This window comes from Castor canadensis, chromosome 8 (genome assembly GCF_047511655.1).
Source record: "Castor canadensis chromosome 8, mCasCan1.hap1v2, whole genome shotgun sequence".
NCBI lineage: Eukaryota > Metazoa > Chordata > Mammalia > Rodentia > Castoridae > Castor > Castor canadensis.
In genome coordinates, this window is record NC_133393.1 from 87,844,830 (window position 1) to 87,872,114 (window position 27,285).

Sequence of the window (27,285 nt, forward strand, 5' to 3'; positions counted from 1 at the left end):
TTATTGAGAGCTCTTCTCTCCAAAGCCCTCCCTTCTTAGATGCTTGCCCACCTACTCTTACTATAATGTGGAAAGTAAACTCTGTGAGAATACAGTGTTGGGTTATTCTGTTTACCTCCATCCCCACAGTTGTGCCTAACAGGTGCTCAGCAGATACTGTGGAATGAAGAAAGGGAAGAATTTAATTGCTGCCATTTTTATCCTTGAGGACAATTAAGTTAGAGGGAAAGTGGTTCACAAAGAAAATGTCCGCAGGGGCACCGGTTACAGGTCACGGGCAGCGCTCCGTGAGAGCCTCGAGTATGTCAATGCTAGTGCTAGCTGTTGTGGCTGGCACAGGAAAACGACCTCCTCTTTTGCGTGAGAAAGACAGGGACGCGGAAGGAACTACTGACAGTCTGTCGCAGGAACGCACAGGGCAGCGAAAGCCTCCGAGCACTCTATTTCAGGAAAGAACAGATGTGAACTGGATTGGTAAAAAAAATCTTTGCGGAGCTGAAGTTTAAGTTGAGCTTGGTTAGTACAGGAACGCGAGATAGACCAAGAATTGGGGATCACATTTTAGGCAGTTTGGAAAAGTTGCAGAAATCTACGTCCCTCGTAAAAAGACTGCTGCCAAGGTGAGGTGACCTTGAGTTAATAAGTGTAGGTGGAAAAAGGTCAGCCTTCGAGCGTCCAACACGGAGGAAAAACCCAGTTTTCAGACAATACCTGTACGTATTTGGTTTTCCTTCAGTTGAGAGACAGGGGTGGGGTGGAGGATAAGGGCAAGTGGGCGGAGCCAACGCGAGTGGGCGGACCACACGGGCGTTCCCTTGTAGCTATTGGAGGCTGGACGAAGGGGCGGGGTTTCCGGCGGCAGTTCACTCGGGTGTCGGGTGACGCCGGGCGGATTGATCATCACGTGACACGGAAGTGACTCCGTACAGGAAGAGGACGAAAAAAATAACCGTCCGCGACGCCGAGTCGAACGGGACCTGCAGCCACCATGAACAGCAAAGGCAAGGACAAGGGAGTGGCTGGGGCGGTCGGGGGAGTAGGGCTGGCCCGAAGTGTGCGGGTTCGGAGCCCAGGGTCACCAAACGCCAGGCTTGGGGTGGGTTACGCCGCGCTTCTGGGCCGGCCGCAGTTCTGGGAGCTGCACCTGATGCCTTCGTCATCCTCTAACTACGGTTGCTCGTTCCCTCCCGGCCCTTTCCCCCCTAAACTCTGTGGCGCAGTTTGGAGCCGTGGGGCTCGGGGTGTATGTGTGGGGGCCTTGTCATGATGGGCACCTACAGGAGCAAATGGGGAGCTAGAGCAGGGATTTAGGTAGGCCAATGGAGGGCCGGAGGAGGCGGGGCGCCGCGCTGCTGAACAACAGGCCGGGTCCCCGAGCTTAACTACTGCGGTGCCGGGGCTGGTGGACTGGAGCGGGCTTCGAGGTCTCGTTCGTCGTGCCCTTCTCGTTCCTCGCCCTTTCCCTGGCAAGGCTGGAATTCCTTCCCGTTCCTGCGATTGTGCCAGTGTGTTTGTCAGGACACCATCCCTTTCACCTCTCCCCAGTGTCTTAGTTCACTCACTCACTATTTGGCAGTCGACCTTGAGTAGGAGTAAATAATCAGAACCACTGTTACCCACAGAGGCCGGGCTGCTTACAGCTCAGCCTGTGGAGACTCGCGCGAGCCGAAGCACCCTCGATACATCAGCAGCCCAGAACAGCTCCCTAGACCTGTCCTGCATTCCGAAGGGAGGTTGGGTCAGGCTAGACTTTTCGCTTACATCAGTATGCTAGTGGGAAGGAACAGCGCCTTTCCTGTCCAGGCAGAACCCAGCACCTTCCATTATAAGGATACAGACACAATGCTTGTTTTCTTAGGTCCAGAAATCAGGCCCTCTGGGTCTGCAAATCTCCTTTTGCTTGCTCCCAACAAGTTAGCTACTTAATGTGTCTTGCCCCATTTTCGTGGCTCTGTTTCAGTAGGCAACCTGCATTTTTCCCTCCCTTTGTATTCCAGGTCAATACCCAACGCAGCCAACCTACCCTGTGCAGCCCCCTGGGAATCCAGTATACCCTCAGACCTTGCATCTTCCTCAGGCTTCACCCTATACTGATGCTCCACCTGCCTACTCAGAGGTACTGTCAGTTTGCAAAACTTGAACTAGTTGAGAGTACTCTTGGACCACATTTTCAGTCTGACTTCACAAACGCAAGAGTGCTCACATGAAAAATCTAACAGTATATAAGTTTAGTAATTTCTGTTGGAATTGAGAATGCATTGTCTGATTTTGTTATTCAGCACAAACTGAGGATATGAAGATGAGTTTGTGTGCCTTGAACTTAATATTAACTTTAGCAGGAAATGATCCAGGAGAATACTGAATGCCAGTGGAAAGGAAATTTGTATAACTCACACACAAAAAAAGTGTAAGTAATAGGCACAAGAGTTAAGAGTTGACTCATGGGCCTGGAGGTGTGGCTCAAGTAGTTTGCAACCAAAGTTCACAGTCCCACCAAAAAAAAAACAACAACAACAAAAAAATTGACCCAGGGAGCCAGGTGTGGTGGCCTATGCCTGTAATCCCAGCACTCAGGAGGCTAAGATAGGAGGATTGAGTTTGAGGCCCAGGCTGAGCTACATAGAGACCCTGTCTCAAAAACAAATCTGGGTGCTGGTCGCTCATGCCTGTAATCTAGCTACTCAGGAGGCAGAGATCAGGAGGATAGTGGTTTGAAGCCAGCCCAGGCAAAAGTTGTGAGACCCTATCTCAAAAAAACCCATCATAAAAAAAGGGCTGGTGGAGTGGCTCACAGGCCCTGAGTTCAAGCCCTCGTAAAGAAAGAAAGAATAGACTCATTAAAAGAAATTTCAAATAGGAACATCATAAAGTAACATTTTACCTTTTCTTCTGCCTCTTTAGCTATATCGTCCAAGCTTTGTGCACCCAGGGGCTGCCACAGTCCCCACCATGTCAGCTGCATTTCCTGGCACTTCTCTGTATCTTCCCATGGCCCAGTCTGTGGCTGTTGGGCCTTTAGGTTCCACAATCCCCATGGCTTACTATCCAGTTGGTCCCATCTATCCGCCTGGTTCAACAGTGCTGGTGGAAGGAGGATATGATGCAGGTGCCAGATTTGGAGCTGGGGCTGCTGCTGGCAACATTCCTGTGAGTATGTCCTTATCAGAAGAAACTCAGCCCTTGTGTACTGTAACTTCCTGAAATTACTTCATACCATCCCTGGACAATAGTTGTCATCTCATAGGCAGAAAGGGGATAGAAGCAGTGTGGCAGGTGAAGTGCACCTGGCACATTCAGTGGGATCTGAGTTAACCAGATTCCTTTGTTTTTCTCCCTTATGGGTCCTGCTTGCTGCTTTTCCTGTTCATTTTGGTATAATTAACTGGTCTGGTGATGCCCCTTGTTCATTCCATAAACACTTAATATTTGCCATAAGCATGGAATTGTACTAAGAACTCAGATGATTAAAAAAGTAGAATGTGTAATCCCTTGTAAGTAGCTTCTACAAAGATAGTAGGAATTTTCATTATCAGTGTCTTCTGTTTAGTTCATCACTACATGGGATTTAGAGCCTACATAGTCCTTGCTAAGACCATCTACTCAGGAACCATATGCTAGAGATGAAGTGGCAATAGTGTCATTAATGAGCCTTTAGGTAATCCAGTGGTCTACTTAAAAACTAGGTTGAACACCATGGCCTATGCCTCTAATCCTAACTACTTGGGAGCCTGATACTGGGAGAATCACAGTCGAGGCAGCCTAGGGAAAAAAGCTCATAAGACCCCCATCTCAACATAGCTTGGCCCAGTCCCATATGCCTGTCATCCCAAACTATGCAGGAGACTGAGATCAGAAGGATCAAGGTTCCAGGCCAGCCCAGGCAAAAAGGGAGACCCTATTTCCAAATAACCAGAGCAAAAAGGGCTGGAGGCATGGCTGATAACGGTGGAATGAAGTCCTGAGTTCAAACCTCAGTATCACAAATCAAAACATAACTGGAGGGCTGAGGGTATAGCTTAGTGGTAGAGCCTGTGCAAAAGCACCTCTCAGCCATCCACCCTTACCCCTGGGGGAAAAAAAGGACCCCCAACCAACCACCTAACAATCCTGTGGGATTTAGTCTGGGCCTGGCACCTTGTCCCTGCTTTGGGAATGTGAGTGGAAGGAATTTGCTACCCTGAACATGCCTGTGGGTCTGGTAGCCATAGACTTCATCTTGGAGCCTATGGACACCAGATCTTTTGAATGCAATAGGTTACTTTTCCAATTTTGTGTCTTTGGGCTTACAGAGATGACAGACCTGCTTTAGAACTCATATTGGTGGCAGAATTGTTCCTTAAAGTGATATTCTTTGGCACATTGCCATCTTCCTAACAGGAGCTCTGCTTCACAAATGTCTCCTTCCCTTGCATCAGCTGCCCTGTGCCCATTTTATCTCTTTGTCCTTTCCTTTCAGCCTCCACCTCCTGGATGCCCTCCCAATGCTGCTCAGCTTGCAGTCATGCAGGGAGCCAATGTCCTCGTAACTCAGCGGAAGGGAAACTTCTTCATGGGTGGCTCAGATGGTGGCTACACCATCTGGTGAGGAACCAAGGCCACCTCTCTGCCGGGAAAGACATCACATACCTTCAGCACTTCTCACAATGTAACTGCTTTAGTCATATTAACCTGAAGTTGCAGTTTAGACACATGTTGGGGTGTCTTTTGGTGCCCAAACTTTCAGGCACTTTTCAAATTTAATAAGGAACCATGTGATGGTAGCAGTACCTCCCTAAAGCATTTTGAGGTAGGGGAGGTATCCATTCATAAAATGAATGTGGGTGAAACAGCCCCAAGGATCTTCCTTTAATTCCTCTGGAGTAATACTCTACCATACTGGTCTTTGCTTTTAGTAATAAAATATCAAATTAAGTTTGGAGGGAACTTTGATCTTCCTAAGAATTAAAGTTGCCAAATTATTCTGATTGGTCTTTAATCTCTTTTAAGTCTGATTTACCTGTTAAATGAAACGCACTAGTTGTCTGCCTTTTCCTTTCCATCCTTTGCCCTGTCCCCATGCCATCTCCATCCCTAGTCTTCCATGCCCTCCAGCCAGTCTTCATTGAATCAGTGGTGCAGGACAGAAAGCCAGTCAGACTAATTTCCTTCTCTCCTTGCACTTCTCCCACTTGCCATCTTTAAACTTGTCTTTCACAAGGATCCTCTGAACCCTCTGTGCCCTAAGCACAGGCTCCCATTTCTTCTGTTTTTGTATCTCCTCAGGCAAAAGTGGAGGGTGCTTTTTGGACCCTCCTCATAGGTTGTCTCTGCATACATGATCCTAATCCAAATTTGCTTTGGTGCCAGAAAAACTGAGCTTTTTGAACATAGGATATCAGCGTAAACTGTCCCATTAAAAAGTTTAAAATATGACAGGCAAGGAAAAGCATGTATTTCAAAAGCTTGACATTAGAGCCAAATTAAGGCGAGTTTTCAGATCAATAATTGCTCACCATTTTTTGTCACTGTCCAATGTTGCCACTCATGGCTCCCAAGAATTTCTAAACTGGGTTAATAGAGTCATATTGTGTATGTCTCAATATAAAATAACTTGAGTCCAGCAAAATCTCATTAGGGTTAAGAACATTTCAGGGATCCTTAATATTTTTTGTTTTCTGAAATTGGATTTTATTTTATTTTATAATTTCAGTTCATCTAAATTTTGTGTTCTGTACATGTGATGTTTGACTGTACCATTGACTGTTATGGAAGTTCAGCGTTGTATGTCTCTCTCTACACTGTGGTGCACTTAACTTGTGGATTTTTTATACTAAAAATGTAGAATAAAGACTATTTTGAAGATTTGAATAAAGTGATGAAGTTGCATTACACCTCACTCTAAGTGTTCTTTATTTAGCTTGTTTTTAGATTTCCTTTGCATATATCTTTTATATCTTGGATACTCAGCTAAGTGCTGCTGTTCAGTTTTCTTTAATGAAGGCTTTGAAATAAATGCAGGAGCACAAAGCTAAGATTTGATTGTTTTCATGAGTTCCACTTTAGATGGTAAAGTATACCAAACTTTCAGATTCTGGAATTCAGAGCCTAAACTTAGAAGTAAAGGAACAATTGGTTCCCTTCACTTGCTCTAAAGTTTACATTGAGGAAAATGTCTTAGAGAAGTAATCTGTGTACATTCAGGGTGACTGTCAGTTTCTTAAGTTCTCTGTGGAGTAACAATGAAACTTGTGGAATCTAGGCTGCTGAGATGGATTCCTCGGCTCTTGCCTCTTGCCTCTTGCCTTGGGTGGGCTTGAGGTGGGATAACAAAGCAATACATTAAGACCTCAAGGAAAGCTAGCTTAATTCCAGGGTAATTCCTGAGGAGCTAATAGTTTATACCAAGGCACTGCACCTTTTAAACACACCTCTTCTGGGGACTAAGTTAAATACAAGAAGCTTCTTAGATTGATTCTGAGGACACTGATGGGGAATGGAGGTAAGCAGATTTTTCCTGGCTCCCCTTGTACATACATAGGGGATCTGGGGAATTCTGACCCTTGCCAGGATGCAGGCCAAACCAACTCATCTCCCAGGGTCCATTTCTGATGATGCTCCTTTAGGTCAAGCTTCCTGGGTCATTTTTGTCTTAAACTCCTAATAGTTCTGGAAACTTCTAGAATTCTTACTGCTTGGGAGACTTATGCAAAGGAGTTAGGTAAGGAAAAGAAAATACCAAAAAAAAAAAAAATTCAAGTGAAGATAAGGCAAAATATAAAGGTAGTTCCTGCACAAGAAAAAGTTTAATTCGGATAAAAATAGCGTAAGTATGAGGTTGTTGGGGAATATGGAAAGGAAGGGCTTGGATTAAAGGGATGTGGCACATTGATCAGGAGGTAAGATTCCCCAGTCTCCTATTCTTCCTGGCCTGGCCTTTTACTGTGTTATCTAGCCTCTGGGAAGAAATTGTTAGGATATCTCTTCTGAGGCTATCACTAGGTGACCAGGGAGGGGACAGAGCAGAGCAGCTAGCAATGCTCATTCCTTTTCCCCCATAAAGGCACATACTTAAAATGATCCCTAGCATCGCCCCACTTTGTTGGCTAGTCACAAACACCAGCTCTTTAACAAGGCCTGGTTAAGGAATCAGCAGCTTTCTCCATGTCCCTGGTCCCTAGAGTCAGAGATGGCAGGCATTTGGGCCTGTGTCCTACAAGGAGCTCGGATTTGCCCATATCAACCAATACCACTCACTGGCTTCTAATAAAACTTTCACCTAATAAATTAAACAGCGTGTTAGCGCCAGAGCCAGGAATTAACTCCTGGGGGCCTGGGAATTGTTAGATGAAATACTCCTCCTTCTCTCTGCTCTTGGCTGAGTCACTCTCCATCTGGAGGATGGCGCTGGGCTCGCCTTCTGCAGGTTCGTAGGTCACGTAGCTGCCTTTGTTCTTGTACAGGTAAAAGAAGATCAATATCACGACTGAGAGCAGGGTGAGAAAGACCATGGTGATAACAGCTTGGAAAGGAAAGGGAAAATGGAGACATGTTTCAGGATTGAGGATGTCTCAGGAATTCATTGAGCCACCTGCATTAGACCATTTCCTCACTCTTCATAAGGATCCTCTTGGGTTAATTAGCATCCAGCTCCAAATCCATGTTCCCCCACCAAGCCCAGTTTCTATGGGACATGGTATCCAGAGTTTTCTGGTACCTAAGCTAAGGATACAATGTTTCATTTCTGACAAAACTGAACTCCCTTACAAACCAGGTCCTGATGATTATGATAGAAACAGAAAGGAAGGAAATAAGGAAGAGCTTATTAAAACTTTTAAAATCCATAGCTTCCTATGAGGGTTTCTCTGGTCCCTCTTCCTTATGCACTCAACAAACCACATGTCTCATCCTGACTCATGTACTTAAGTGTAATGTCATATGCAGCAATATGTTTTTAGGGCTACCTCCTAACCTATCATTTACTGGCTGTGTGTGCGTGTGTGCATGCATGCTTCTGCCTACATGCCAGAAGGGGGAATGAGCCCAGTAATGCATTTGGTCCCTGATGTGGTGTTTTTACTATATGGGGAGCATCTTGGATTGTCACACTGGTTCCCAGTCTGTCTCTGAAGCAAGACACCCCTGATCTCAGGGTGTTCCTTGGATTTGGTGCAGTGCCTTCATTACCTGCAATGAGTGCTGTGCTGGTTTTTTCAGCTTCTGGGGACAGGGTCTCAGCAGCCTGTAGAATTGGAGTGGTCATCAGTTCTTCTAGAAAGTTTAGAAAAGTAGAAAAGGAAATAGGGTGAAATCTTCTACAGCAATTCAAATTCCATCACATCACCTTCTTCCCTAATCAAAAGTTTATCATTCAGCCCTTACAGTAAATCCAAACAGAGAAACATGGAGAAAAGAGGAAAGAATAAACTATTTCCTCTAAACAGCATTTTGGTGGCTTTCTCTCTGTTTAATATAGTAATTATGAGTAGGAGCTTTTGAGCCTGACTGAGTTGCACTTGTGAACTTTGTCTTTTACTTTTATTTTTTGTGGTATTGAGGCTTGAACTCAGGGCCTTCACCTTGAGCCACTCCACCAGACTTTTTTTGTGATGGGTTTGTCGAGGTAGGGTCTGGTGAACTATTTGCCCAGGCTGGCTTCAAGCTTCCTGATCTCTGCCTCCTGAGTAGCTAGAGCCCCATGTGAACTTTGTCTTTTACTAGCTATGTGACCTTGGGAAAATAATCTAACTTTTCTAAGCATCAGTTATTTCATGGGCAAACAGGAAATAATAGTACCTACTCTAGAGGGTTGTCATGACATAGTAAGCAACAGTAACGATGAGTCATTAGTAGGAATGCATATTTTTACATAAATGAGATCAAATGATGAGCATATGTATGTATATATATCATACAGAGCATCAAATAGCATGTATTATTTTCTTCATTGTTCTTACATACTCTTCCCTTTCAAAAACCATTGTCTCTACTTCCAGGACAGACCCTACACTTTGAAAGACTTTGAAAGAATCCTCTGCTACCCTGAAACATATCTGCAACCCCTCCTGTTTAGGTCTGTTTATCCTTCAGAGCCCGAAGCTCCAGTCAAGGTCATTGCCCAGGACCAGGGCATTACAAATCTGTGGTCTCCCAACATCCCTTTTAAGTGTTTCCATAGGAAGTCAGGAAGCCCTTCAACCCTTTTTTAATTAGCAGTTTGATTTAACAGTTTGAAAAGGTAACAATTAAGTAGACGTCACTGGAGGCAAGAGGTGTCCTGAGGAAGACAGGCTGGCTGACCCGGGAATCACTCAGCACTCATGGTCTGCCCACACTTTGCCAGGCGCTACACTTGACACCTTGGGGACTGAGGCAACTTCACAAACTTTACCCTCTACCACACCCCATAGTTTACACAGTTCTGAACTGTAAAAAGCACAACAAAGGAAATATATTCCACCCTGAGAAGAGCATGTGGCAGAGGGGCCTGATCTATCTTCTAGCCAGGAGTGACTTCCCAAGGCACTAGGAGCGGAAGCAGGGGTAAGAAGTTACTGGGCACCAAGGATGGGACACAGTCTATACAGAGAAGAGCCTGGATCAAAGAAGCAGAGTGGCAGTGTGATTCCTGCCATGCTCAGGTTTCCTGGCAGGGCAAGGGAAACAAAATGACCAGCAGTGGTCTGGAGAGCCTGTGCCAAGAGAGGCCGTGGTATTGAGAGGTCTTTCACACAGGCCAACAGGAACTTCATGAATCACCTGGTCCTACAACAGGAAACAGAAGTGGGCAGCCTAGGTGCTCTCCCTCCCTGGCCTGGGTAGGCTCAACCCTTCTCCACTCTATTTTTATGAATGGTAGTATATTCAGCCACTTCTTGTCCTTGATTCGTTCATCTGTTCTCTATGGAGATTATACTAGCCAGCTCTGCAAGGTTATTTTGTGGATTGAATGAGAGAACACCTTAAGGGCTGGGGATGTAGTTCAGTGGTTTAGTGTTTGTCTAGCATGCATAAGAGCCTGGGTTGGATTCCCCACACCACATAAGAAGGGCCTGGGTTGGGGGGAGAAAGAGAGAGAACATCTAAGTATCATATAGTAGGCATTGCTTAAAATATCATTTATGAGCCAGGCACACCTGTAATCCTAGCAGTCAGAAGGCTAAGGAAGAAGGATCTGAGTTTAAGGCCAGGCTGGGCTACATAGTGAAAGCCTGTCTCATAAAAAAACACTTACAGTGACTCTATTTATGTGCTTAGTGATTAAAAGGGAAAGCTGCTCTGAGTTTGAATAAAGTGACCTAGAAGTTATGAACTCTCTCCGAATCTCAGTTTCTTGATCTGGGGAATGGGATGGGAGCATGCTGGGCAGCTTCTAGGATGGTTCTCAATGATACTCATCTCTTGGTACTAACACGCTGCTGTATGGGCTCCCCTGCTCTCTCGCTCGCTCTGTGTGTGTGCATGTGTGTGTGTGTGTGTGTTGGGCCCAGTGACTTGCTTCTAACAGACTATGGCAAAAAGCGATGGGACGTCACTTCCAAGATAAAGTTATCCAACACTGACTTCCATCAAAGAAAAGCCCTGAAGTTTAAGTACCAGGTCACTACCTCAGATTGCCACCTCCCACCAGTCACGCTTTCCTCCCCTCAACCTCTCCTAACCCTGCTCTCCATCTTCCCACCATCAATCCGGAATACTGTGAGGTGACTCCTAGTTACCTTCCTGAGAATTTAAAGCTCTACAAAGTATTTAGAAGATTAACGTACGGCAGAAGCTTAAATGGAAAGATGAGTAATTCAGTTAATCAATGACAATATCCTCTGCACACACCACATGCCAGAAGCTCTGACCGAGATGCTGGAGACGCAGCTGTGAGGTCTCTCCTGGGGACCTCATCATGGATCTGCACTTTAGAGTGTCAGAGAACAGATACACGGAGTGTCTGGAAAGAGAATTTGGGGAGGAAGATGGTTCCTGGTTGGGAAGTTCTGTAAACAATCCTGACTATAACAGGTGCCATTCACTAGGCCTGAATTGGGCTGGGTGTTTTACGTACATCAGTATTAACCCTTACAACAGCCATCACTTGTAAGTGGGAGTTTTTGTTTGCTATTGGGAACCCTGAGGCCCAAGAAGAATTAAGTGGAGTGACTCGATCACACATGAAGTAACTGGCTGGGCCAAGTTCTGAATTCAGGGCTGCCTGATTCAAAGCCCATGCAAGTTCTGACTCCCGCTAAACTTCCTATTACTGTCCTTTTCTGTTCCAATAGGGGAAAAGAGGAAGAAGTAATGGAAGATAACTACAGGTAGCACAACAAGCTTCCAAAACGTTCCGGATTTAAAAGGTGCAGATTACGGTAGAAGAGAAAGCAAATGACTGCAGACTAACACAGACTAGGGCTCCTTTACCATGAACTTGCTCATAGACGATGCGTAAATGGACGACAGTGTAATGAGGAAATCATGTTGGTTACAGGCATACACCACCATATTTTATAGGATCAGAAACAAGCATTCTCACAACTAGAGAACATTTTAGTAATAAAGGAAGGCCTTAACAACAACAACAACAACAACAAAATTGGGTACTGGGGGCGTGGTTCAAGTGGTAGAGCACTTGCCTAGCAAGCTCCAGGCCCTGAGTTCAAACCCCAGTACCACAAAAATTTAGTTTACTAATTGAATGTCTTCTTTGGATGCAGTTATTTCTGGTTTCTACTATGTTAAGTCATTTGGTGAAGCAGTATGTGCAGGTGACAAAAGGACAAAGAAATTAGCCTCAATCCTAAAACAATGGGCAATGAAGAAGACAGACTGTACCTCAGATTTTTACCCTTTTTCTTTGGCAGTACTGGGATTTGAACTCAGGCCTCATTCTTGCTTGGCAGGCACTCTACCTGTTGAACCACTCCACCAGCCCTTCTTAGTGTTGGGTATTTTTGACATAGGACCTCACAAACTATTTGCCTGGGCTGACTTTGAATGGAGATTGTCTTGGTCTCTGCCTCCTGAGTAGCTAGGATTACAGGTTTGAACCACTGACACTGGCTTGGATACGTCTGGGGTTTGAACTCAGGGCCTACACCTTGAGCCACTTCACCAGCCCTTTTTTGTGATGGTTTTTTGAGATAGGGTCTTGAGAACTATTTGCCCAGGCTGGCTTTGATCCTCCTGAGCTGTCTCCTGAGTAGCTAGGATTATAGGCGTGAGCCACTGGTGCCCAGTTCTCTGATATATCTTGATGGCAGAAGAAAGCCCTTGGTTTTACTTTTCCAGGTCATTCTATTTTTTTTTTCTTTCCCCAGTATTAGGGTTTGAATTCTGCCTCCGAAGTAGCTAGGATTACAGGCATGAGCCACTGGCGCCCCACTTAGATTTTCACTTTTGACTTCTATTAGAAGTGAAAGCTTTCTGGAACCCACATCCAAAAGTAGGCAGTGCACACCCCAGGGGCTAGGCTGCAAAGGATTCGAGGTTTGAATGCTACTGGACATTTAACTCTGCCAATATTTTTATTGGGGTTGTTACTGCGTTTATTAGGGCTCTGGGTACAAAGTTCGTAAGTGTTGCATGGTCTGCCTCGATCTCTTATTTTTAATAATGTTATTTCAGAATATGAGTCTTTTTAAAAATGCACATAAAGATTCTAGCAGACATGCCTACAACAGAAGTAGCCAGAGACTTACAAGAACAACTCTCTGGAGCTCAAGGTCACAAGCAAATTTGAAAGGTGTTATATTTGGAAAGCTAGGAAAGAACTAGACTTGATATTTGGGTGTCAGGTTGGAGGTAAGAGAAGACTGACTTCCCCCAGCCCTTTTTTCCCCCTCTTGTCTCCTATCAAAGAGAATGATTTTTGTACTAAGGACCACCAGGACTCTTGGGAACAAGGGAGAGTGAGCTCAAGGGAAGGGAAGCTGAGCCAGGAATGGTGGCCAGCACCTGTAATCCCAACACTTTGGAGGCTGAGGCAGGAGGTTCTTGAGCTTGATTGCAGCTTGGGCTACATAGCAAGACCCTGTCTCAAAAATCGAAACAAAAGGAAGAGTATTCTCCTGGATCATTTCCTACTAAAGCTAGAAGGGAGGCTGGGCTTGATGGCTTACGTCTGCAATCCAGTTTGAAGTTGGCGGGCAAAAAGTTAGTGAGCCCCACCCCTCTATCTCAATGAATAAGCTGGGTGTGGTGGTTCACTTCTGTAACCCCAGCTATTCAGGAAGCATAAGTAGGAGTTTCTTGGTCCAGGCCAGCCAGGGGAGAAAAGCGAGAACCTATGTCAAAAAGAACTTAAAATAAAAAGGATTGAGGCCTTACTCAAGTGGTAGAGTACCTGCTTAGCAAATGCAAGGCCCTGAGTTCAAACCCCAGTACCAGGAAGGAAAAAGAGGGGGAAGGAAGGGGGAGGGAAACAATCCAGAAAGCACCAGACTAATCTAAAACGTGATCCAGATAAATACCAACCAAGGGTGCTGGCAGAATTTGGAAATGAGATCTCCATTGGTGATTTAGGAGCTTCTAAGGAAGAGAAGCTCAACTGGGTGCAAGTGGCTCACGCCTGTAATCCTACCTACTTAGGAGGCAGAGATCAGGAGGATCGTAGTTCAAAGCTAGCTGGGGCAAATAGTTCAAGTGACCCTATCTTGAAAAAACCCATCACAAAAATAGGACTGGTGGAGTGGTTCAAGGTTGTAGGCTCCGAGTTAAGCCTCAGCACCACAAAAAAAAAAAAAAAAAAAAATAGAAACTCATGCCCAGGGTATAGGCTGCCAAGGATTGAGGCTGAAGGACTGTGGAAAGAAAGTGGGATCCTGCAAACAACAGAATCTGATGTGCTTGATGAGATTCCCCAGGAAAATTCTGGAACAAGTTATTAGAACCTACTGTGAGGGCCTTGAAGTCAAAACAGCAAGCAGTAGGAGTCAGCATGGGAGCAATCAGAGCAGGCTGGGGTAGGCAGACCATGCAGCCTTCTCAGACTGAGATTCCAGGTGTGTAGATGAGTCTTTACCGAATGCATCCTCTGTGCCAGGCTCTGGGACACAGAGCAGTGAACAAAACAGGCAAAACCCCTACCTTAACAGTTCCTTCACAAATTTAATGGAATTACCATATGACCCAGCAGCCCTATGTTTGCGTATACACATGAGAAATACAGGGGACTTAAATCGGTATTTGTGTACCAATGTTCACAGTAGCATTATTTACAATAGTCATAAGGTAAAACAATCTAAATGTCCACCAACAGATGAATGGAGAAACAAAATGTGGCAACTATGTGTAACAGACTATTATTCAGCCTTAAAAAGCAAGATTCTGACACATGCTACACCTTAGCTGAAGCTGGCCAGGTGCAGTGACTCAAAACTTAATCCTAGCTACTTGGGAGGACTGCAGTTTGAGGCCAGGCTGGGCAAACAATTAGTGAGACCCCCATCTCAACCAATGGCTGGGTGGCATGTGCCTGACATCCCTCTACAAGAGAAGCACAAATCAGAGGATCATGGTCCAGACTGGGCCCAGGCACAAAGCGAGACCCTGTCTCAGAAATAACCAACAAAAAATGGACTGGCAGAATGACTAGTGCTGTAGGGAGCCTGGCTAGCAAGAGCGAGGCCCCGAGTTCAACCCTCAATATTGGAAAAGGAAAAAAGGGTAAACCTGAGGGACATGCTAGGTGAATGAGGATGAGGCAGACACAAAAAGAGAAATAGTGTATGATCCTACTTCTATTGGTTACCTAATCAAATTCATAGAGACACAAAGTAGATGGAGCTGCTGGAGCTGGGAAAGGGACAATGGGACAGTTTCAGTTTGGGATGATGATAGAGTTCTGGAATGGACAGTGGTGATGGTGAATGTCCTTACTACCACTGGACCTACACTTAAAAATGGTTAAATTTTCACTTACTAGCTGTGTGAGGAAAAAAAAGGTTAAAATGGGCCTGGTGCCAGTGGCTCATGCCTGCAATCCTAGCTACTCAGGAGGCAGAAGTCAGGAGGATCAAGGTTTGAAGCCAGCACTGGCAAATAGTTCGTAAGACCCTATCTTGAAAATACCCAAGAAACACAAAAAAGGACTGGTGGAGTGTCTCAAATGGTTGAGCACCAGTCTAGCAAGTGTGAGACCCTGAGTTCAAGCCCCAGTACTGCAAAAAAAAAAAAAAAAAAAGGGTAGCTTGGCAGGTAGCTCTGGATGCTTGCCTAGTATGGGCAAGGCCCTGGGTTACACACACACACACACATACACACACACACACACACACACACACACGATAAAGAAGCCTTCTCTGGCTAGGTGTGGTGGCATGTAACTGTAATTCCAGCACTTGGAAGAAGAGGCAGAGAATCAAGATTTGACACTAACCTGGGCTTCATACTGAGACCTTGTCTCAAAAAAAACCAACCCCCCCCACACACACAAAACAAAACCCTCCAAACCCTCTCTTCATGCAATTTATATATAATTTTATTTATTTATTTTTTTGAGACAGTATCACTCTATGTGGTCAAGATGGTCTCAAACTTGTTTTATAGTCAGACTGGCCTTGAACTGGAAATCCTCCTGCCTCAACTTTCAGGGGGTTGGGATTACAGATGTGCACCACCACCTGCAATTTATATTTTTCAGGAGGGGGGTTAGTATTGGGGATTGAACTCATGGTCTCATGCTTGACAGGCAGGTACTCTACTACTTGAGTTACACCACCAGCCTTTTTTACATGGGTTATTTTTAAGATACAGTCTCACTTTATGATCAGGCCAGCTGGAAAACAATCCTACTATTTGTGCTTCCCCATATATCTGGGATAAAAGGTGTATGCAACCACACCCAGCCATTGGTTAAGATGGGGTCTCAGGAACTTTTTGCCCAGAGAGGTCTTGGACCACAATTCTGTACTTCCTGAGTAGCTAGGATTACAGCCTTGAGCCACCATGCCCAGTTTACAATTTATATTCTTTTTTTTTTTCCGGTAGGACTGGGGTTTGAACTCAGGGGCTCATGCTTGCTAGACAGGTGTTCTCTCTTTTTTTGTGGTACTGGGGCTTGAACTCAGGGCCTTCATCTTGAGCCACTCCATCTGCCCTTTTCTGTGAAGGTTTTTTTTTGAGATGGGAGTCTCTCAAACTGTTTGCCTGGGTTGGCTCTGAACTGCCATCCTCCTGATCTTTGCCTCCTGAGTAGCTAGGATTACAGGTGTGAACCACCAGTGCCCAGTGTACAATTTATATTCTTAAAGATTAGTGCTATGTGGAAAAACCACCAGGAAAGGAGATAGGGAGGTGGGATGTGGATGGGAATTGCAATTTAGAGATAATTTGCTTAGCATGTACAAGGACCTGGATTTGATTCCCAGCACCACAAATAAAGTAAGGTAGGTAGGGAAAGATTTCTTGGGGCAGTGACTTGAATAAAAGACATAAAGAAGGCAGCCATGCAAACCAATGGGAGAGGAACACACTAGGCAGAAGGGCAAGGTCATAGTCGGGCTGCCCAGAATGCTGAGAAACACCTGGGCTGGAGCATGCCTGGCATGTTAATTAACAGCACAGCATGGAGGCCACTTGGAGGGAGGGAACAGCAGGACAGAAAGAAGAGATGGAGCCAAGTGGCCGTAGAACACGGGCCCTGTGGACCATGGGAAGACTTGGGCTTTGTCAGTGGGTGAGATGGGAAGCAGGAACTAGTGAGATTTATACTTTAAAGCAATGCTCCTTAAAGTTCATTGTGTATAACGACTTCCCGGGAGCTTGTTAAAATGCAGGCTCTGACTGATTCAGTAGTTCTGAGGTTGGGGGTGGGGGGAGAGGGGCTGAAATTCTGCCAGACATGTGGGGGAGGCCATTTTTGGATCTTCCCAAAGATTCCAGCTACATGAGTGAGCACAGGTGAAGTCACCAGAGGAATGCCAACTTGCAGATTGTTCAGAAATGAACTGTTTTGCAGTGCCAGGGCCTGAACTCAGGGCCAGGAGCATGCTAGGCAAGTACTCTACCCACAGGGCTACATCCCCAGCCAAACTGCCAGTGTTTTAGGGCACCAAGTGCTGGGGTGGCTTGTTACACAGCAACGTATAATGGAAGGCTATTGATTTCAAAGGATCCCTCCTACTGCACTGGGGATAGCGCAGTGGGGCTTTTTCTAATTTGCACAAAAGTCTTGAGTCTAGAAGCAGACCAGTGATAAAGTTTTGGGAATATGGCTGGGCACAGTGGTGCAGTCCTGTGATCCCAGCAATTCAAGAGGAAGAGGTAGGAGGATTGAGGTCCCAGGCCCATCCAGGGTAAAAGTGCAAGATTCTATCTGAAAAATAAAAAGCAAAAAGGCCTGGGGGTCATGGCTTATGTGATAGAGCACAAAAGTGAGGCCCTGAATTCACACCCTGGTACCACTCCTCCCCCCCCCACCGCCAAAAAAAAAGAAAGCAGCAAAAATCTGGACCTATTCTCAAGTGAGGATAGGACTGGTTGTGGGATGGGGTCAAGGATGACATACTTGGGTCTGAGAAACTGGATGAGGAAGCCTGCGGGAAGATCAGACAGGGAAGGGACACAATTGCTTGGCTATCCAAGTGCAGATGTTAAAACAAATTCTGGACTGAGAATATAGCTCAGTGCTCAGTGGAACAGCACTTGCCTAGCATGTATAAGGCTCTGGGCTCCATCCTCCGCCCCCCAGCACTGGAAAGAAAGAAAGAAAAGAAAAGAAGACAAGAAAGAGAAGTGCTGAATATAAAACTGTGGTTTAGGGTGTGTTCAAGAAAAAATGGAAGGAGACAGAACATAAACTCTTACAAGAACTTTTTCTGTAAACTGCCAGAGAAACAGGGGTGTGACTAGAGGGAGTCAGGAGTTGGAGTTGTTTTTGTTTTTAGGATGGAAGAAATGCAGCACACCTGTGTGTGGACAGGAGTGACTCAGATGAGAGGGAATGAATGATAATGCACAAGAGGGGACAGTGGCTTAAAACCACATCCTACAGGATCTAGTCTGCAGATAGAGTGCTTGGCTGTAGACAGAAGCAGAGACAGTCAATCCACTGTAATCACATGGGCACAGGTAGTGAGGAGACTGGGGTTGGAGCCTTTGGCACCTCTTTCTTACCCCCCTCCCACCCCAGTACAGGGGTTTAAACTCAGGGCCTACACCTTAAGCTACTCTACCATCCCTTTTTTTTTGTGATGGGTTTTTCCAGATAGGGCCTTGCAACCTATTTGCCCAGGCTGGCTTTGAACCTCAATCCTCCTGATCTCTGCCTCCTGAGTAGCTAGGATTACAGGCATTAGAGCTCTTTTTTATTTTTGGTGGTACTGGGGTTTGAATTCCATGCCTAGCACTTAGCTAGGCAGGCACTCTGCCACTTAAGCCACTCCACGAGTCCGGCACCTCTCTTCTGAGAATTTAAATTTGTTCAAAAAGAGAGGATGGGTAGGAGTATCTGCCTAGTAAGCAGACCCCAATTTCAAATCCCAGTACCAGCAAAAAAAAAAAAAAAAGAGAGAGAGAGAGACAGGATGCAAGATAATCAGGTGAGAATGAGGATGGGAGGGGATTAAGGAAAGTTGAAGGTGTTACAAATCTCAAAAATTCAGTAGGACTATTTCTAGGATCCCCAAACACAAACATGGCTAGGTATTAATGAAAAAGGCAGCAGTACAAACAGGCTGTCAAAGAGTGGAGCGATGCCAGTGTAGGTAGCGGTTCTCCCACTGAGATTTGACCTTAGTTGTTTTTAAACTGACATGACCATACCCTACCATGCCAGGGCCAAATTAAGACCTTGCATTATGTAATTCAAAATAAAATTACTAAACTGGAAATAAGAAAATCCAACATGATTTTTTCCTTATAGAATAATGATTACAGCCTCCTTAAAAACTTTTTTTTGAGAGAGGGTCTCACTGTATAGCCCAGGCTGGGTTTGAACTCTTGATCCCCTTGCCTTAGCTTCTAGAATGCTGGTATGACATCATGCATCACCGTGCCCTGCTCATAATTACAGACTTTTAAAAAAATATATTGAATACCAGTTTCTTGCATGATCTTTTATTTTGATATTCCATTTTATTGGTGCCTTCCACACAGGCTTAGTGTGGAAGGGCTCAATGACCTTTGGACGTAGACAAATTTGTCTACGCTAAAGGTACCTAGTAAGCAATAAGCAGAGATAGATGTCAAACGACTGGAGAGCTAGCCCTGAGTCTGACGTCAAGCAAATTCCTTGCTCTTAGGTCTGGGAAACCAATTACTCATAAATGAAACGTGGGAAAGCCATGGCCTAGCAGTAGTGTATATACGGGACTTACAGGGGATCCCCAGAAAGCTACTGACACTGGAAAGATAAGCCCCAAAATAGTCCCAGGAGTCACAGCTAGGTTGCAGAATTCTGAATGATTTTTATTTTCTTGTGTAGGTTTTCCTTCATCTTCCAAATTTCTTACAATGAAAATTACTTTTATAGTCATACAAATTCAAAATCTCTTATTTTAGGTACCATCCATATAAATATGGTCTCCAGTAATGGTGGCAACGTGCAGTCCTGCTCTATACACTCCTAGACTGCCGAGTTCCAGTGAGGATCGGTTTGGAGGTGAGCAGGCAAATCAGGTCAGAGAGCCCAGGGAGGAGAAGCAGTGAGGCCTGGAACTTGACTTCTGTCTTCTGAGAGGCCAAGGAGTGACCTATAGGAGAGGACTAAGTGCAGAAACTGGAGAAGACAGATGTTGCCCATCAGAAGAGAAAAATTAGACAAAAGGTCACAAGTTACTGAAAGAATTCTAGCACAGGGTGAGTAGTTGAACAGCTGGCCGTCAGGCCGCTTTTCAGACTTCATTTTTGAACTTTTTGTTGTTGTTTTGTTTTTTTGAGATAGGGCCTCACTATGTAGCCAAGGCTGCTCTGAAACCTGCCGTAGAGCTCATGCTGGCCTCAAACTCACAGCGATCCTCCTGCCTCAGTCTCCTGAGTCCTGGGATTACACAAATGTATCACTATGCCCAACTTCAATTCTGTAACTTTTATAAATTGGAAGTGTTCTATCAGAGTTTTCTTCAAAATAAAATTTTCCAACTGGTAAAAACCCAGCAAAGTCTGTAGTTTAATAGTCTTGTACTAATGCAAATTTCTTGGTTTTCACACAGGCACATGCTCATATAAGATGCTGACATCGGGGGAAACTGGAGGGTGGATATATGAGACCTCTACTATTTTGCAACTTCTCTGTAAATCTAAAGTTCTCTAAAAAAATAAAATGTTTGGGCCTAAGTTTATAGCTCAGTGGTAGAGCTCTTAATAGCCTAGCATGAATGAGGTCTTGAGCTCTATTCCCTGCACTGAAGAGTAAAGTAAACTACAGTAGGGTAGAATAAAGTAAAATAAAATGAAATGTTTAAGAAAAATAAAAAATTTGCTGGGTGCTAGTGGCTCATGCCTGTAATTTTAGCTGCTCAGAAGGCAGAGATCAGGAAGATCACTGTTCAGAGAGCATGCCTAGCAAGGGTGAGGTCCCAAGTTCAAACCCCAGGTACTACCAAAAAGATAAATAAAATAAAACATTTGGCCAGGTGCTGGTGGCTCACACCTGTAATCCTAGCTGCTCAGGAGGTAGAGATCGGGAGGATCACGGTTCAAAGCCAGCCTGGCAAAAAGTTCTGAGAGACCCTATCTCGAAAAAACCCTTCACAAGCAAGGGCTGGTGGAAAGTCTCAAGGTGTAGGCCCTGAGTTCAAACCCCATTATTGCGAAAAAAAAAAAAAAAAGAACGAGAGAAAGAAAATTGGACCCTGCACAAGAGTTTTTCTTAAGTTAAAGGTAACAGAGTGTCCTGGGAGCTTATGAGCCAGGGTCTTCAGGTTCAAGTATTGGCATTATAATCAATACTTGTGATTTTCAGTCTATTAAACAGATGTTATTTTATCTCCCCACCCCTCACCCAAGAATGCACAGGTCAGAAAACCAAAGAAGATCAGTTAGCTGAATCAACCAGCCCTGGGTTACTCAATAGTTAGCTAAGCAGGGTTTTAGACCTATCTGTTTCTCCTTCTCTACACTCCAAGCAGAAGAGTATCTGCTTCAAGCTCCCTGTTTTGTGTCTAGCTTTACTTTTTTTTTTAACATGTCCACTTGACTGAGTTCTGTGTCTTACTACAGAATGGAAAGGGTGCTCATCATGGCAGTTTGCAAGAGTGACACATACCTGAGTGTCTATCAGTAGAGGAATGCTGAAATAAATTACAACCTATCCATTCTGGAAACATTAAACAGTTGTTTAAAATGTGGTAGGCTGAGCATGGTGGTGCATATCTGTAATCTCAGCTACTCAGGAAGCTGAGGCAGGAGGATCAAGAATTCAGAGTGACTCAAGTGGTAGAGCGCCTGCAGAGCAAGCATGAGGTCCTGAGTTTAAGCCCCAGTACTGCCAAAAAGGATTAAAAAAAGTTCAAGATCAGCCTAGTGAGACCCCACCCTAACCCCCCCAAAAAAGGACTGGTAGAGTGGCTCAAGTGGTAAGAGCACCTACCTAGCAATTGTGAGGCCCTGAGTTCAAACCCAATGCTGCATTAAAAAAAAAAAAATGCAAAAAAAAAAAAAAGAGAGAGCGAGAGAGAGAGAATGTGGCATATCTGGAATATCACTGAATTTCCGGGACAGGACATATACCATTCTAAAGGAAATATGCCAGACCTTATGCCACATGCCTGTAATTCCAGCACTTGGTAGGCTGAGGAAGGAGGATCAAGAATTCAAAGCCAGCAAAATAGCAACACCCTACTCCCCCGCAAAGCAACGTGATATATGTGGTGTGATTACAACTCTGTAAAAAACAAAAGTACATTAAAAAAATTTATAAGCATGCATAGCTGGGCATGGTGGTACATGCCTATAATCCTGGCACGGGGGAGGCAAACAGAAGGATCTAGAGTTTGAGGCTAGCCTGCTTAGCAAACATGAGGCCCCGAGTTCAAACCCCAGAACTGTAAAACAAACAAAAAAAATCCAAACCTAAAAACACGTGTATGTACATAGGAAAAGTCTAGAAGGCTACCTATTCCCTGAGAGTCAGGATTTTTTTTTTGTTTTTGCAGTATTGGGGCTTGAACTCACAGGGCCTTCATTTTGAGCCACTCCACTAGCCCTTTTTGTGATGTGAATTTTCAAGATAAAGTCTTGAAAACTATTTGCCTGGGCTGGCTTCAAACTGTGATCCTCCCCATCTCTGCCTCCTGAGCAGCTAGGATTACAGGCATGAGCCACTGGCACCCAGCGAGGTATTTTTTTTTAAATGAAAAAACAGACAACAAACAAGGTAAGTTCAGGAAGCCTGGTACGAAAAGGGAGGAAATGGGGCTGGGGGTGTAGCTCAGTGGTAGAGCACAGGCTTAGCATGTGCAAGGCCCTGGGTTTGATACCCAGCACCCCACAACACACACACAAAAGGGAAGGGGGGTGGATTTCAACTTATCCACCATAATCTCCTGATCCTACCCAGTTCCTTCCTGTCAACTTGTCCAAACAAAGAAATACTAATGTTCCCTCTATATTCCCCTCTCAAGTTTGGAAAGACCGTAGTGCCATTTTCACTCTAGGTGGGAAACCAGGGCAGGGGACCACAACAAGATTAAAGGTGCCACCCAAATCCTAACCAACACCAATGAACTTCAGATCTATTCTGCTCACTCCCCTTCTTTGTGTTGACCCAGATCCTGGCTGGTTTCTTTGTGGTCCTCGTCCCCAGGTTGGGCTAAATCTGTTATCAAGAGGCATCAGATCCATTGCCACCTGAGGCTGCCAACCTACTTATTTGCTCCCAGCACAGGGCAGCTCTCCCACTTCTCATTTCTGTGGGAACCTGCCCAGGAATTCTGCCCCTTTCTCCTTTCTTCTCTTTCATGTGCCCCGATGCGGGGTGGAGACCTTGGGAGCAGTAGACTGTGATGGGAAGGACACAGGCTAGGGAGTAAGTCACAGTTGGTTCAAAATCCTGTCTCTGCCACGATTCCCTGTACCTTGGAAATTTCTCTTAATTACTGAAAATTTCTTATGTCCCCTGAACCTTTTTTTGCTTTGGCAAAATGAAAATAAAACCCACTTTTAGGGTTGTGATGAGGAAGTGCAATGAAAAATGCAGTGTCTGACAATGGTGAGAACAACCTGGTTCTCCCAGGCCAGCGTGCTGATTAGGCCAAAGACACTGGCTTTCCTGGTGGGGTGGGCAGAGCCCACAAGGCAAGGTTCCACTCTGCCTTACCTCCAAGGCTGATCTGCACCCTGGGCCTAGTAGCTAAGGACCCCAATTCTTCTAGGGACCTATGAAAATGTTTTTAATGATGTGCATTTTAATAATTTTAATTTCCTTTAAAATCAGAAGAAAAAAATCAATTTTTAGATCAAATAAATATTACTTACATTTGCCTGGACCCAGTGGGCAGAGGACCATATGATATGTCCTGAAATGCCACTCCACTTGTGTCACTCATTGGGTCAAGAATGTAAATACACATGCAGGAGCTGGTGGCTCACGCCTATAATCCTAGCTACTCAGGAGGCAGAGATCAAGAGGACTGTGGTTCAAAGACAGTCCAAGCAAATAGCTTGAGAGAGACCCTATCTTTAAAAAAAAAAAAAAACCATCACAAACATCACAAAAAAAAAAAAAAGGGATGGTGGAGTGGCTTAGAGTGTAGGCCCTGAGTTCAGACTCCAGTACTGAAAAAAGAAAAAGAAAAAAATAAAGAATGTAAATGCACAACAACAAAACACATGGGCAAACCTTCAGTCACTTCTCCAAAGACATCCAGACAACAAGAGCATGAGAAAATGATGGACATTACTAAGCACCGGGGAAACACAAGCCAAAACCACAGGAGAAATCACTTCATATCCATTAGGACACTGCCACCAGGAAACCCTAGAAAATAACAAGTGTTGCCAGGGAGGCAGAGAAATTGGAACCTTTGTACATAAAATTACCACCTAACACAGCTAGTCTACTTCTAGATATAGATCCAAAGGAAGTAAAAGCAGAGACATGTTGATGTGGTGGTGCATTCCTGTAATCTCAGCACTTGGGAGGCTGAGGCAGGAGAAGCGAGAGTTTAAGGCTCACCTGGGCTACATAGTGAGAGTCTGCATCCCCTCTTCTCCCTCCCGGACACCAATGAAGAAGATGTAGAAAAAGAAAGTGAAGACTCGGCAAATATTTGCACACCCATGTTCACAGCGACATTATTCACAACAGCTGAAAGGTGGAAGCAACCCAAGACAAATGGATAAACAAGACGTGGTCTGAGCACAATGGAATATTACTCAGACTTAAAAAGGAACGAAATTCTGACATATGCTACAACACAGCTGAATCTTGAAGGTGTTATGCTAAGTGAAATAAGCCAGAGGCAAAAGGACAAATATCATATTATTCTATTTATATAAGGTACATTGAGCAGTCAAATTCATAGAAATAGGAAGTCAAAGTTGCCAGGGGCTTGGGGAGGAGGGAATGGGGAGTTAATGTTTAATGAATGTGGAGTTTCAGTTCTGGGAAGAGTGGCAATGGCAGCACAAAGTGAATGTACTTAATACCACTGAACGCTACACCACAAACGGTTAAAATGGGCCAGGTGTGGTGGCTCACATCTGTAATCCCAGATTATAGGAGCTACTAAGGAGGCAGAGACAGGGAGGATCTCAGTTCAAGGCTGGCCCAGGCAAAAAGTGAGACCCTATCTGAAAAATAAAGTGAAGAAGGGCTAGGGGCATGATTCAAGTAGTAGAGTGCCTGTTTAGCAAGTGGGAGGCCCTGAATTCAAATCCCACTACCACTCAAAAAAGGTTAAAATGATAAGACTTGTAATATGTGATATGTATATTTTATCACAAATTTTTTAAAAAGAAAACAAAGATATACATGGTTGTCCTTTGCCCAGGTGTTAACACTGAACCAGTGCCCAAGTATCACTTCTTTTTCCCTGCAAGCAGGTTTATTCTGGAAGTCCTGTGCCCTTTCCTCCCCACCTTCCTGAGTAAACCCAGTCTCTGTGGCTTCACAGTGGGGCCTACCCTCACCTAGCCAATGCTGCTGTTCTTCCCTCCTCCGCCTGTGTACACCTCCGCCTTCCATGGTAAGTGTCCCATCCCTTCCCACTCAGGAGACCTGTGTCTACCATTCTAGATGTCTGCTCTTTCCCTTTCTTATCTCTTCTGCCAGACAACCAACAGTCTGAATTGTGTGCATCACTAGTCACAGGAGACTTGCCCAGGGTTGTCACTCACCTGTTTCCACATCAATAAAGCAGGGACTGTTAGTTCTAATGACAAATGAGACTGTGCATATGAAAACAGAGGCATACAGACCAGCCAAAGCTTTGTTCCTCTCACCCTGCCTAGCACAAGCTGAAAACAATCACGTAAATATCTGATAGTTTGGCCCCACCTGCTTATGAAAGGTGAGAACCTTAGCATAATGAGGTAGCTGGGGCCTGCCTGGCCTACCTCTAGGGAAGAATGGGGTTTTGATGCTGGATCTGTATCATCAGGAGTGAAATTAGAGAGTAAAATCCTTTCCAGGATTACAGGCGTGTACTGCCAAGCCCTGTCATAGCACATACTTTCACATTTTTATTTCCCTGTTATCTTTGGAAGATTCCTTTTCCATATTTAATTGTCGGGGTTGTGGCACACTCCGCCACAGCTACGAATTATTAGAAAGGTGAATGTGAAGCCATCCTTTAGGCTTATTAAAAAAACTTTATAGGCCAGGGTTACAAAGCTTTAAGTGGTAGTGGCAGGAATTGGCTGGGTCCAGAGGCTTGAGAATAAAACCGTACTAAAGGACACGCTTCCCTTCAGGCTCCTGTCCTGTGTGAGGCAGGCAGGGAGGGGCAGGGTCTTCCATCTGAACTGAGGCCTCAAAGAATTCCAGGACAAGTCTGGAGGAAGTTGAAGAGTTCTGTCCCTTTGGATTAGGTAAGGTCTTCACCTACCTCCAGAAGAAAGTGTGATCGGGATGCTGGCCATTGTTGAGCACCTCGAGGGAAGGGCAGATCTGCAGGAAGAAGGACAAAGACAGGAATGAAGTGGGGGAGGGTTGCTCCTGGGGCTTGAGGTCCCCAGAAAGCCTTTGATCTCTGGTGTCCGGATTTCCTGAGTTCCTTCCCCACTTCCTCTTTTCCTTTTAAGCTCATCCTCAGGACTCCTTTCTGGGTCTCCCTGGGAGCCTCCTTAGGATCTAGACGCCAGCGTCTTCCCCAGTAGCAGATCTGAGCCCGAGTGTATTTGGGGTGTGTCACTTTTACAACCCTTTCACTGGACCACCACGTTTACTTAGATCTCTCAAAGTATGAGAAAGTTGGGCAAAGGTAACCAACACAGTTTCGCCAAAGGGCGGTCCAGGTGCCTGGGCTACCTGGGCTCCCTGTGCTCCCGGGGGGCCGGGAGTTGGGGCGGAGCCATCCACTAGGTGTCAGGAGAGGGCGGGGGAGGTCAGGACCCGTGCCCAGGCTCGGGTACGGGGTGGGGGCCGGGGACAGCAACGCAGACACAAGGTGCGGGCTCCCGGGGGCCTTCTGACCGGTCTCAGACACCCGGCTTGGCCCGCTTCCCTCAGTCCCTTCGTTGTCCAGGACGCACAGCCTACGGATCCCGCCCCCCGGAACCCCACTTGGCGCAGCTGTACAGGGGCGCCCGGGGACCCCCCCCGCGGCGCGGCTCGGCGGCCGTCGAGGTTGGCACGGCTGACGGGTCAGGCTGGGTGGCGGTCCCTGGGTCCCCACCCGGAGTCCTCTGCGTTACCGGTACACGGAGGCGCTGCGCTAGTGCGCTCCGGCCGCTGTCCCCGTCCCCGTCCCGGTCCCGGGGCGCCGAGCTGCGGCCGCTCTCGGTTTCAGTTCCTGCCGCGGCCGCGGTGGCTGCCGTGTGCGTGTGGGCCACCCGGCTCGCCCGGCCCGCCCCAGGTCCCCTCCTCCGCGTGTGCTCACCTTTCCAGTCGGACGGGCTGCGGGGCTGGGCCCGACGCCGCTCCGCGCGTCCTTTTGAACTCGACGGGGGCGGGAACGGCCGAGATTCGCCGAGGCCCGGAGCCGCCGCGCCGGAGCCCGACACGGAGCCAGGCCGAGGGTCACCGCGCTGGAGCCAGCAGCGCAGCGACGCGCGCAGTTAGCGGCCCAGGCCCGCAGCAGTGGGGGTTGGGGACAGGCGGCCTGGGTGGGACAGGAAAGAGGAGAGCAGCCGCCCTCTGCAGGTCCCCTCTCCCGCGGGAGGAAAGGCTGCCTTCCCTTCGCCAGTGGTCACTGTGCTCTCCATCCGGAGCCGCTT

At 45.9% G+C, this 27,285-nt stretch overlaps 2 protein-coding genes across 5 annotated transcripts; one reads left to right on the forward strand and one right to left on the reverse strand.

The window, feature by feature from the left end:
* Positions 1-847: 847 nt before the first annotated feature.
* Positions 848-4,727, forward strand: Dazap2 (DAZ associated protein 2). The gene is made up of 4 exons (XM_020161969.2): positions 848-1,001; positions 1,998-2,116; positions 2,902-3,147; positions 4,457-4,727. The coding sequence occupies exons 1-4, from the start codon at positions 989-991 to the stop codon at positions 4,583-4,585; spliced, it is 507 nt and encodes a 168-aa protein (XP_020017558.1). The 5' UTR covers positions 848-988; the 3' UTR covers positions 4,586-4,727.
* Positions 4,728-5,293: 566 nt separating this feature from the next.
* On the reverse strand, positions 5,294-27,100 carry Smagp (small cell adhesion glycoprotein). 4 transcript variants are annotated; one of them, XM_074083403.1, is made up of 5 exons: positions 26,949-27,100; positions 25,956-26,017; positions 24,083-24,214; positions 8,164-8,247; positions 5,294-7,498 (listed from the first exon to the last, which is right to left on the reverse strand). In XM_074083403.1, the coding sequence occupies exons 2-5, from the start codon at positions 25,987-25,989 to the stop codon at positions 7,320-7,322; spliced, it is 429 nt and encodes a 142-aa protein (XP_073939504.1). In that variant the 5' UTR covers positions 25,990-26,017; positions 26,949-27,100; the 3' UTR covers positions 5,294-7,319. The 4 variants fall into 4 exon arrangements, with proteins under 4 accessions (XP_073939504.1, XP_073939503.1, XP_020017559.1 ...); XM_074083402.1 differs by lacking the exon at positions 26,949-27,100 and adding an exon at positions 26,764-26,927; XM_020161970.2 differs by lacking the exon at positions 24,083-24,214 and having other exon boundaries at positions 26,949-27,093.
* Positions 27,101-27,285: the final 185 nt, after the last annotated feature.

Coding starts and splice junctions, on each gene's coding strand:
- Dazap2 (XM_020161969.2), top strand. Junction 2,117..2,901: donor CTCCACCTGCCTACTCAGAG/GTACTGTCAGTT, acceptor CTGCCTCTTTAG/CTATATCGTCCAAGCTTTGT. Junction 3,148..4,456: donor CTGCTGCTGGCAACATTCCT/GTGAGTATGTCC, acceptor CTTTCCTTTCAG/CCTCCACCTCCTGGATGCCC.
- Smagp (XM_074083403.1), bottom strand. CDS start 25,989: ATGGCCAGCATCCCGATCACACTTTCTTCTGGAG. Junction 24,215..25,955: donor GATCACACTTTCTTCTGGAG/GTAGGTGAAGAC, acceptor TCCACCTTTCAG/CTGTTGTGAATAATGTCGCT. Junction 8,248..24,082: donor ACTCTCACTATGTAGCCCAG/GTGAGCCTTAAA, acceptor TAAACTTTCTAG/AAGAACTGATGACCACTCCA.